At 42.0% G+C, this 12537-nt stretch overlaps 1 protein-coding gene across 7 annotated transcripts in view; it reads left to right on the plus strand.

Annotated features, from left to right (window-relative positions):
• Window positions 1-12537, plus strand: part of numbl (NUMB like endocytic adaptor protein) — a 40162-nt gene that overhangs the window by 11244 nt on the left and 16381 nt on the right. For 2 of the 7 annotated variants that reach the window (XM_053687487.1, XM_017490779.3), the window contains exon 1: window positions 7334-7480. The exons of 3 other annotated variants lie outside the window; for them this stretch is intronic. Coding sequence is in view for 3 of the 4 variants with exons in the window: in XM_017490779.3 (XP_017346268.1) it covers window positions 7440-7480 (41 nt within the window). In the remaining variant the exon portion in view is untranslated. Of the gene's footprint in view, window positions 1-7333; window positions 7481-11418; window positions 11730-12537 lie in introns of those variants that run through there. 2 more of the 7 variants (XM_017490777.3, XM_017490778.3) reach the window with 2 other exon arrangements.

Consider the following 12537-nt stretch of genomic DNA (forward strand, 5'->3'; position numbering starts at 1 on the left):
TCGACACACTTTCTGGATCAGTGCCATTGTTTTGCTTGGCCTTCGAAATGTTCTTAATTGTTCCCAGAGGGGTCCCGCTACTTCCCCTGCTTACTATATTCCACTTGTCTTTTACTATACTATTCCTTTTCATGCTTTTGTTTGCAAGGAAAGTTTGGTGACCTCAGGAAGCCTTCTTGCCCTAGTCGATGGTTCCGTTTGTGCTTTTTGTCAAAGTGGATAGTCCTTGTTTTATAGCCGTTCTGCTGAAACACTCATGCTGAATGTCTGCCCAGAAGGCCAGCACACATGCTCGTCTTTTTGCCTGTTTAAACGTTACAGACAGCTGGCCTCCAAACGGCTTACATTCATCACAGCTCTACTGCTTTCTCTGTGCTTGCTTATAGTACGGATCAATATGTTACATCTACTCCATGAAGAAGATCCATTACACTGTACAGATATAATCTGCCATCGCATCCCAGTCAATCAGCCGCAAATAACCACACTTCATCCCATCTTCTTCGGGTCTGTTAAAGCATTCCTGGTGTTTGCTGTGGACTGATTATTAGGTTGGATTTTGGTGGTTATTTTGAGCTGATGTGAATAGTAAAAGATTTTTGCCCATGTGAGCTTCTAATGGCTTGCTGAGATAGAGTTGCTGTCAGACTACACAGTTCCGGTAGATACTTCTTTAGTGACTTGCTGGCACTTTGGATGTATCTTAAAAGCTCTATTGATTTTTCTTGAACCTTTCTTGCATCTCGCAGTGGATGGCAAACGGTGCCCAGATGAGCTTATCAGGCAAAGCAGGTTTATATTTACCGATTTACTGAAAACATTTATAACGCTGTAACCTAAGTATAAAGGCTAAGTAGTAAGTTTTTGATGCATTACAGATGTAGCCCCACTCCAAAAATTTTCTGCTTTTCTTAATACAACTCGGCAGCTAATCCCAAAGCACATAATCAATTGGTTTAGATGTTTTACACCAACCAAATTGCAGACATAGTCAGGACAGGTAGTTGGATCTGCTGCATTAGGGAAAGTTGGTTTTACTGCTCCTTACCTGGAAGGCTTTGTGTATATTTGGTATAAATACTGCCAGAGCTCAGTCATAGTAATTGGTTCACCAGTGTTTGGTGCATCTCTGTCTTGCGTAGCGACGTTTACCGTGTCACCACATGGCCCAAAGCAGCTGTCCCCTTCCATTAGCATGACAAAGCTGTCTGCCCCTGCTGCTTGCACCGGACGCCACGAGCTATCAAGAAGGAGCCATGTGGCATGTCCCAGTAGTTCCGTGGGCCATCTGTGGGCTTGCACTCTTTTTCTCTCCCTCTACTCACACATAGTAATGTTGTGCTGGAGTGTAGTCACAGGCCTTGGAAAGCAGAACTGACTCGGACCGGGGATACTAGTGCAAAAACAGTCATAGTCTGTACACCGTGGTTCGGTCTCCATCACAGTGAATAACCTTGAGGATCCATCATTGGGTTCGGATGTGAATGGTAAAAATGTTAAATGGCGCATTTATATAGCGCTTTTATCCAAAGCACTTTACACTGTGTCTCATTCACCCATTCACACACCAGTGGTAGCAGACCTGCCACGCAAGGCGCTAACTCGCCATCGGGAGCAACTTGGGGTTCAGTGTCTTGCCCAAGGACACTTCGGTATGTGGAGTCATGTGGGCCGGGAATCGAACCGCCAACCCTACGATTAGTGGACAACCCGCTCTACCACCTGAGCCACAGGATGTGCATTCCTTATTCTCATAACTACACAGCTTTTCCTATTGGTTACTTAGTAGTTACTGAGTAATACTGCGTGCTGTACTGTGAATAACTGAATATTAAGAAGGATTTAAGGGGTTAAACCCTTGAGTGGAGTTAAGCTGAAAGTGAGGCGTTATTGTAATTTGCATAATTGTACAGTACATTGTGCTTTGAAATCCACAGAGCATATTATTTTACTATTATACTCTATTTACTGTGCTGTACTCTGAGGAATGTACATGGCTTGGCATCTACTGAGACAACGAGTTGATATTTTGAGACCTTGGATTTGAAAAAGTTTACAGGTTTATAATCCTTAAAAGTAGACGTCTCAGGAATGCGGCAAGTACATCTGGATAGTATACCATTCCAAAATACGACCACCGTGAGGAAATCCTTCTCAAACCGCACTAAAGAATGTTGTATGATGGTCTCTTTGTGAGTTTATGAACATAAAAGCATGAAGAATGAATACAGCAAGTTCAAAAAGTCTGCACTGAGAGCCACCAAGCCACCAAGCAATGACTGTGCTCGCCTGTCAACGTCTCCTTCAACTGAGACACTCAGCCGTGAAACCCTTGATAGCAGTGGTTGCTATGGGAGCCGGTTGCCAAGTGGCGGAGGGGAGGATGTGCGTGTGTATATATATATATAGATATATATATATGAGTGAGTGTGTGTGTGTGGTCTTTGGGGGTGGTTGTTGCTGACACCAAAGTCAGCGTGACGGACTTCCGAGTGCTCACCTGCTCACGGCACTCATGGCGAGTACAATCAGAGTACATTTCATAATCATGACTCGTTTATTTTCAACAACCTGAAGACACAATATACACATGCACATAAACATACAGAATCGGCGCAGTTCTGAGGGAAACCTCGTAGAATCCTTGCGAGAACAGATGGGCTTTGTAAAGAGTTTTGAAGATGGGAAGTGTGTTAGAGCAAGACTGTAGGATTGTTAAGCGTCTTTTGAGAGAGTCAGGTGGTCTGGACGAGTTGCCCAGAGGTCGTGTATGTGTCAGAGTGAGCTGGGAGCTCCCCTCCATGGTGATGGAGCTGAATGCAGGCCTGAGAGGGAAAGAGATATGATCCGGTCTTCATTTGGCAATCGGAGCGCTCTCGCCGCTCAGCACTGCTGCCCAGAAAAACATCCGAATGAAAGGATGATCTGTTTAGGAATTCAAGCCAGAAGGCACTGTTATGACATAAATAGCGTGTGCTAAAAATGCATGGTTTATACCACAGCGCAGTTGAATTCTCGAATCAGAAGGTGCTCATTTAGGGTTTTCTTCCCCCCCCAAACAGCAGTACTGACATTAGTTCCAGCTGTAAAATAAATTAAATGTTTATATTAATGCACTCGTTCTCGAGTGTTATCGTTCCTATAGTAACGGCTCAAACATAAAGGGCTTAAATGACAGACACACATAATTTATAATTAGTAATAAACAGATTTTTAATAAACGCTATGCTGTTAGCAAAGAAAAGCATAGAATTGCTGACGTTGTGTCGTTTATGGAACGGCTGTCAGAGCTTTGTAACTGTCAGTAAGTTTCGCCGACATGGGAACACCATCAGGAAAGAAGTTTCCATTTTACATTTTCATTGTTTTGCTATATTACTTGGTTTTATTATTTTCGTTATAACGGCACATTACATAACTCTGGCTGCAAGAACGTTTTGGCCAGGGGTTCGGGAAGGCCAACCACAACTTATTTATAACCTCCTGGCAGAGGTAGCCAGATCTTCATTTAAAATCTCCTGGTTCTTTGTGAAATCCCTGATACCATCTATCCTTACAAGATTCCCAAGGTCTTTGGATTAAAAACAGCACCACTATATCGCAGACCTGCTGCCATATTTAAGAGTGTGGATTCAGTTCTTTTCTCTATAACCATCCTTCTTTTTATGTCAAACTGTTTTTGTGTTTCTTGCCAAAAAGCTTTATTTTTGTCTCATCTAAACGTAGAACGATTTTTCAGTCAAAGTTCCAGTAGCCTCTACCTCTACCTCTAACTCCGGGCACTTACATTTGCAGTTAGACGACAGAAAAGCCGCTCTTTTCGCACATCTTTAAAATAGTTTGTTGCCGTTGAGCTGGCGTGTAATTGACACTTGGTGACCCAAAAATGCCTAAATCTCTGTGATCCTTGCAGAAATGACTTGACTAACCATCCTTCTCACTGTGCATGAGGAAACAAAAAAGCACTTTTTCATAAACACTTTCATTTTCTTCAATAGCCTTTAACCTGATGTATAAGTCAACAAACTTTTGTCTCTTTTCATGGATGTATTCTCAACTCCACATTTTGATGAAGAGAATTTGGCTTTCTGCCTCATGTTTATACCCCAGTGAAACAGGAAGTCATGGGTGACCACTTAAGGCTAAGTAAACACTCAGGAGAACGTTAAAAAGTAAAAGATGCTTCAGTTACATTTGGTTTATAAGAAATTCCTGGGGTGCCAATAATTTATACATGTGGATTTGTTTTAAAAAAAAAAAATATTTAGAATGAATTTAGTTTCTGCCATAATTTCATCACTTTTTTTTTGTGCCAGTTGCTCTGGAGCTGACTGACACTTCCTTTTTCCATTTTTCCAAAATTGGACAAAAAGAAAACCATCACCTCTTCTTTTTCCAATCTCCAGCTGTTCCGTTTAGGTGAGCCTGTGCCTTCAGATTTCTCTTCTTGGTTGACATGAGTGGAACCCAATGTGCTCTTCTGCTGCTGTAGCACATCTGCTTCAAAGCTCAATGTCATGTTCATTATGAGGTGCTTTTCTGCTCACCACGGTTGTACAGAGTGGTTATTTGCATTAACGTAGCCTTCCTGTTAGCTTGAACCAGTCTGACCATTCTCCTCTGACCTCTCTCATCAGCAAGGTGTTAACATCAACACCCACATCAACTTCCGCTCACCGATTGTTTGTTTGTTTGTTTGTTTGTTTGTTTTGTTTTCTCGCTCCATTCTGTAAAGAGACTGCGGTGTTTGTGAACAGTCTGGCACCACTGGCAAGTCCGTGAGATCACGTTTCCTCCTCATTTAGATGTTTGATGTGAATGTTACCTGAAGCTCTTGACCTGCATCTGCATTATTTTATGCATTATTCTGCTGCCACATGATTGGCTGATTGAAGAACTGCATTAATGTGCAGGGTTACAGGTTTTCCTATTAAATTGGTTTGGTATATACGGTATAGCATGTCCAATTAAAGTATAAGTTGTGCGTTTATTCAGGGCCACAACCTCTAGGCATAATATCTTAAACTCCTAGAGTTGTCAGATAGAACCTTATCAATCCAAGGTCCAGTTCCTAATCTTGCCTGTACTTTTCTAAACATACTCCCCCTGGCTCCTGGAGACAAGAGAGCATCGATTGGAGCTAAAACAGGACTGTAACTGTAGCTACCAGACGCACGTGACGTGACGTGATGTGATGTGATGCGTGTTTTCCTTGTTTTGTTTTTTGTTTTTGCTGCACAATGTCTTAAATGTACGTTGTCGCTCTCCTTGTTTCCAACAGACACAAATGGTGCTCCAACTGTGTCTTAAAATTTGAATGCGTTTAAGCAGAGTTCTCCGTATAAACACCTACATCTTGGCAAGCTAACCAGAATCTGTAGCAGACTCTCGTGTAGGGTTTAGATAAGAGTACTCAGTTTTATTTTGATAATGGTCTGGTCACTTTTCAGTTTTATTACAGGTTTGTTTTTTTTTTTTAAATCGCATCTCCACAAACCATTTATTCCCCGCAGTTTAATCTAGACCAGCTGTTGACCGTGCCTTTACTTTGGAGTAATGGCAAGCCTTTCATGTGCTTTCACTGCTGTAATTGTGTTTTAGTTCATTCTTCCCTGGAACTGTCACAGCAAAAAAAAAAAAGAAAGAAAAGAAATAACGCAGTGATTTTTAGCAAACTAAAAGACCTGTCAGTGTGTGTGTGTGTGTGTGTGTGTGTGTGAGTGTGTGTGTGCCGTATGTTGTGTGTGTATGTACTGAAGTCCCATCTGTTCACTGACTTTGGGCGATGTGGCATCGAGAACACAGGAAGTCTGGTTAAGTGTCCATATGAACACAATGAACCATCTCTGCTGGTGGGCTCGCATTTGGGTCAGGAGAAACTGGGACGGAACGTGATCAATCCGCTGCCTACAGCAGTCCGTCTGGACGAGTTTCAGTTAGCAAGACATGGTGGTGATCCTCCTCCAAGCATGCTTCGTCATTATTGATATGGACATGTTTGCGTACAGTTCTTTACCAGGTGCTTAAATTCTAAGTCTATATGAATGATTTAAGAGCTGAGATTAAAGTGAATATATTTGCAAGTAGGTTCATAATGAAAACAAAGTACAGTCAGTTCAATTATTTGGTAAGTATTTATATGGCACGCGTGAGCAGGACGGATTTTAAGGATTCGAGTTATATAACCGTACCATTGCGGTGCAGTGGGTAGTGTTTGTGCCTCACAGCTCCAAGGTACATGGTTCAGCCCTGAGCTCAGGTGTGGAGTTTTCTCGTTCTCCCAGTGTGGGTTTCCTCTGGGTTGTCCAGTTTCCTCCAACATCCCATGTCAGTATGTGGCTTGGCTTTGTAAAATTGTGAATAGGTGTACAGTTGTGTACACCCATCCAAGGTGTATTTACACCTCACACCCAGTATCCCCAGGATAGATAGTCTAGAATAGGATGGTATCCATGGTGTATTCCCACCTCACTCTGTGTTCCCAGGATAGGTCCTCTACAATGATATGGTGTCCAATCCAGGGTGTATTCCAGCCTCACTTCCAGTATTCCCAGGATGGGTCCTGTACAATAGGATGGCATCCCATCCAAGGTATATTCCTCCCTCACTCCCAGTGTTCCCAGGATAGGTCCTATGCAATGGGATGGCGTCCCATCAGTCACGTATCCAGCATTCCTGGGATAGGCTCTTGATCCACTACAGCCCTGAACAACCCAGGATAAAGCAGTTGCTGAAACTGCATGAATATTAATAGGCTTATGGTTGGATGCATTAGCAATACATCTTATCAGGCTGCTCTGACAATAGGTGAAATTTTTTTGTTTGCTGTTCATTGCATTGCAGCAGTGTCGGAATTGTTTATTTCATCCATCATGGCGTGTAACGTTTATGAGTGTGCTACTGCAGCTGTGATAAAGGAAACAGAGGGAATGTAAGACTGTGCCGCTTAGTGCTTTGCCAGTAAACGCAGCTAACGGATTGAGACCCAGTACTGCCCAGTCTTGTCTCGCTCTCTGAGATGAAGGGAGTGAAAGAAAGAGATAACAATGCAGACACCCTGCGCCACAGCATTTCGAGAAGTGTGTCATTACCGTCCCTAGCCTTATCACCTTCACACTCCTCCCTCATTCTGTCTCCTTCTCTCTGTTCTTTCCACACACACACACACCGGCTCTTAACACGTACGTGTTACCAAGAAACGAACGGTCGATCCGTTCTCTTGAGGCGTGTGGGCGAGGGCGCATGTGTTGATGGGGAGGAACGACACGTGTGTCTTTGTCGCCTCCTCAAAGTTAATCCTTTCAGAAGAGGTGCGGCCACGTCCATCTTTTTTTCTTTTTTTTTTTTTGAACGAGTAGTGGAGTTGCAGCCGTCGTTTTCACCTCCAGCTCCTCGTCCTCTCTTTTTGTTATGTCAGTTCATCCGTTTGTCTATCTGGGATGAGTTTCAGCAGTGGCATGGATGAGGCAGGGGAGGGGAGGTGAGTGATTAATTCAGGAAGGAGCCATACAAACAGAGGCACAGGATTTATTTGCTGTTTTTCTGTAGCGGTTCTTTAGTCGAACATAAGTTACTAAGTTTGTTCAAGGTGCTTCTGTCTGGCACTGATTATTAATATTTAATATTCTCTAGGCAAAGCTGTGGAGCGAATATGGAAGCTGTCAGTTCCAGTTTTTATTTTGTTCTTTAAACAAGTAACCTGAAGCTGGACTCGGTATCCGTGATTTGTCGGTTTAACTGATTAACATGCGAGGGAGGATATCTGGTACTACTTGTTTCGTCCTGCCCTTTCGGTGACCACAAGTATGCCCCTAATTAATAATAATAATAATAATAATAATTTTGTTAAGAACTAATAGTGTGATGAACAGCTCATATTAGTGTCACATTGAATTTTTTATTTTTTTGCATTAAAATGTATTATTACAGTTGCATTGCATTATGGTCCGAATGCAAAAAAATATAAATGGCATAGGGACGTACAGCTTACTAATATGAATATTAGTAAGTTTATATTAGTGTATAGTATATTAGTGTTCACTTCCATCGCTTCACAACATCCTTTTAATGCGTAGTTTTGATTTTATAGTGTGTCTGACAATCTGTGTAGAGTTGAATTTACAGACCTGAATTACACAGTATTGCCTTTTAATGGTGTTGCATAAAAAAGCTGTTTGAGGATGTATATGTCTATAAAATAAATGGCTTTTATTTTTGATGTTTGAGGAAAAATATATAATAATCTTTACACACAATGTTTTTAAAAATGATCATCTTTACACACTAAATATACAATACAATACAGTTTTAACATCAAATCAGCTGTCTTGAGTCAGTTTGGAGTTAAATTTATTTAAAAATAACATAAAAAGATATCCACGATAGATATCTCAGAAAATCGTATTGTGACCGTTTGACAATATCGATTTTATATAGTCGTATCGTCCAGCCTTGTGAAAAAAATGAATGTACCTTATGCAAACAAACAAACGTTTTCCAGTTTTAGTTCTGAACAAAAGTTTTCATTTTGGTTTATTAAACTTGATTCTCTTAATGATATTAGATTCCGATGAAATGTTTTATTATTTTTTTAAAATAAAAACCGCCATTTATATTTGTGTGTTTTGGATACCCCCCCCCCTTGGGACACAGAGATTATAGTACGTAGTTGAACTGTAATCACCTTTCAGTGTAAAGCGTTAAAGGTTCCAGGTAAAAGATTCATACTAAACTCACAGAGAGTGTAAGCATGAGTGACGAGGAAAATTACAGTGTAGAACCCCTTTTTTTCTGAGTGTGTGTGTACAGCATCGAAAATCTTTTATGCTAAGCATTAACAGTGCATGGAGAGATTTGATAATGGAGTGCTGATTCTGAACTGAGAACAAGCTGTGTCTCAGCTCGAGTGTCTGTTTTGAACATTTGAACCCTTGTGTGTTTCCCATCCTCTGACTCAGCTGTCTCTCTGTATCACTGCTTCCAGCCATGACCTTTCCTCACACACACACACACACACACACACACACACACACACACACACACACACACACACACACACACACACACACACACACACACACACACACACACACACACACACACACACACACACATATACACACATTACTGGCAAAATTTCTGAGACTGCAATTCACAAAAATAAAGCTGCACTAATGTTTACTGCTAGTGACCTACATACTGTATGCACACACCACAGACGTAGGGATTAATTTCAAAAGGGGGTGTGTGCGGGGGAGGGGAGGGGGTAGGGGTGTAAATTTGCCAAGCTACATCACCATGTGATCTGTAGCTTTTGGGTGGATGGCAGAAATTCTATTCCTTGGTCTTACCCATTGTTATGAATGACTAAGAGAATTTGGCCTATATGTTACCTCATATTTATACCCCTGTGAAACAGGAAGTAATGGCTGAAAAATTTCCTGTTCCTAGTCACTCAGGTGTAGTAAAAAAGGTAAAATATAAATGGGAATATACTTATATTTTTTCTCATGTGAACCCATAGGGGTGCCAATAAATGTTGCACACCTATATTTAACAAACAGATATATATTTTTGGATAAATATGTTGTGTTTGTAATTGTTTGATATCCATGAGAGCAGAGTATTTTTGAGATTTATTATTTTTTAACAAAAGAGCAAAAGGTTAAACAAAGACAATTTTTCACAGCCTTCTTTGCTCATATTTACCAAGGGTGCCAATATTAATGGAGGGCATTATATGTCCAAGGCCCTCACAAGGATAGTAAGACAAACATATATATATATATATATATATATATATATATATATATATATATATATATATATATATATATATATATATATATATATATATATATATATATATATACGTATGTGTATGTATGTATGTATGTATGTATGTATATTAAGACAAACATATATATACTTGTTCTTACCATTTGATATAAGACCACACACACACACACACACACACACACACACACACATATATATATATATATATATATATATATATATATATATATATATATATATATATATATATGTATATGTATATGTATATGTATGTGTGTGTGTGTGTGTGTGTGTGTGTGTGTGTGGTCTTATATCAAATGGTAAGAACAAGTTTGGAAAGCTTGAGATGGTCCTTGCTGCAGAACCTAAAATCCAGGGTGGAGCTGGATCCAGAACTCTGTGAGATGTTCTTCTATACGCTTATCCCCAACCTCTAAATCCTAACCCCCTGTATAATACTGTACAGAGCTTGATAGAACAGTGCTGGATCAGATCTGACTCAATCTCATGGCACTTGGGGAGCTCTGGGTGCTTGGGGAGCTCTGGGCACTTGGGGAGCTCTGGGTACTTGGGGAGCTCTGGGTACTTGGGGAGCTCTGGGTGCTTGGGGAGCTCTGGGTATTTGGGGAGCTCTGGGCACTTGGGGAGCTCTGGGCACTTGGGGAGCTCTGGGCGCTTGGGGAGCTCTGGGTATTTGGGGAGCTCTGGGCACTTGGGGAGCTCTGGGCACTTGGGGAGCTCTGGGCGCTTGGGGAGCTCTGGGTGCTTGGGGAGCTCTGGGCACTTGGGGAGCTCTGGGTGCTTGGGGAGCTCTGGGTATTTGGGGAGCTCTGGGCACTTGGGGAGCTCTGGGTGCTTGGGGAGCTCTGGGCACTTGGGGAGCTCTGGGTATTTGGGGAGCTCTGGGCACTTGGGGAGCTCTGGGTGCTTGGGGAGCTCTGGGTATTTGGGGAGCTCTGGGCGCTTGGGGAGCTCTGGGTACTTGGGGAGCTCTGGGTTCTGGAAACCGGGTTACACACACTGTGCTTATCCATTTCTACACATCTAATGTTTTAGCTAGCTCAGAATCAATAGCTTTGGATGCGCTTTGTGCGCATTCACCTATAGACTCGGTAGTGCTGTAAATATTACTAGGCTTCAAATCTTTACTTCCAGCGTAGCACATGGCACCCTGACTTCGAACTTCAGATCAACATAGAGGGTCGTTTTCTATCTCTTTTCTTCTTATTACCAATTGAAGGCCCAGCGGAGGAGGTTAGAGCGTAACTCTCTTCCTGTCATACTGCTGAAAAGCCACCATTACCCCCTTCACCCACAGCGCTGCTGTTAATGCGAATGTGCACTTTGTCGCCATAAACACTGCAGCACTGATTATATGGGAGGCCACATAAATGTACGGTACCAGTGAGACGTACTGAATGGCTGATCTGTCAGTAGAACTCTTGGCTTTACCAGCACTCTTAATATAAAAAGGGGAAAGAAATGGATATGCTTATCCGAGAGTTATCCTGGTTGTTTATATTAAGCTATCTGAGTCAGGCTCCTTATTTAGAATCGGATGCTCTGCTGAGCTTCATCCTCTCTATCGCCCCTCTCTCTCTCTGTCTCTCTCACTCTCTCTCTCTCTCACTGTATCTCTTTCAGTCTCTATCATTCTCTCACTTTTGCATGGAGGTCTCATGCTTACATAAGCCTTCCTCTACATCTTGCTCTGTCTGCTTCTCTCTTTTTTTGTCTTTCTTGCTCTGTGTATTTTCCTACTTCTACTAACGAAAATATTATACTATAGAACTTAACATGCGCAATTTTCGGGTTTTAGTAAAAAAACAATCTGACAGACAAACCAAACAGAAATGTGAGGCAGGCTCATGGGCAGGTGATCTGCAATCATGCACATGGACTGGACAAGACCATCTCGGTAAACGTCAAAAGTAAGGAGTTATCGCTATCATAGGTCAGATCAGTTATTTCCATCATTGAGGACATACACACACACACACACACACACACACACACACACACACACACACACATTGTTCTCTTTCATTATTTGTTTTGTCCAGGAGATGAGGGCATGCGGTGTGTGTGTGTGTGTGTGTGTGTGTGTGTGTGTGTGTGTCCCTGAGGCAGAGAAATGGTGAGTACAATGTAGGGACAGATGGAATAGCAAGCATGCTAGAAAAACAGGTGGAGAGGTAACCAGTTAGTGGACTCATTGTAACAGCTGTGTAGTGGAACGCTGTTCTGTTCTCAGCTGTGTAGTGGAATGCTGTACTGTTCTGTTCTGAGCTGTGTAGTGGAACTCCGTTCTGTTCTCAGCTGTGTAGTGGAATGCTGTTCTGTTCTCAGCTGTGTAGTGGAACCCTGTTCTGTTCTCAGCTGTGTAGTGGAACTCTGTACTGTTCTCAGCTGTGTAGTGGAATGCTGTTCTGTTCTCAGCTGTGTAGTGGAACTCTGTACTGTTCTCAGCTGTGTAGTGGAATGCTGTTCTGTTCTCAGCTATGTAGTGGAATGCTGTACTGTTCTGTTCTGAGCTGTGTAGTGGAATTCCTTTCTGTTCTGAGCTGTGTAGTGGAACGCTGTTCTGTTCTGTTCTCAGCTGTGTAGTGTAATGCTGTTCTGTTCTGTTCTCAGCTGTGTAGTGGAACTCTGTACTGTTCTCAGCTGTGTAGTGGAACGCTGTTCTGTTCTCAGCTATGTAGTGGAATGCTGTACTGTTCTGTTCTCAGCTGTGTAGTA

The sequence above is a fragment of the Ictalurus punctatus genome, chromosome 17 (assembly GCF_001660625.3).
Source record: "Ictalurus punctatus breed USDA103 chromosome 17, Coco_2.0, whole genome shotgun sequence".
In the NCBI taxonomy this organism is placed as follows: Eukaryota; Metazoa; Chordata; class Actinopteri; order Siluriformes; family Ictaluridae; genus Ictalurus; species Ictalurus punctatus.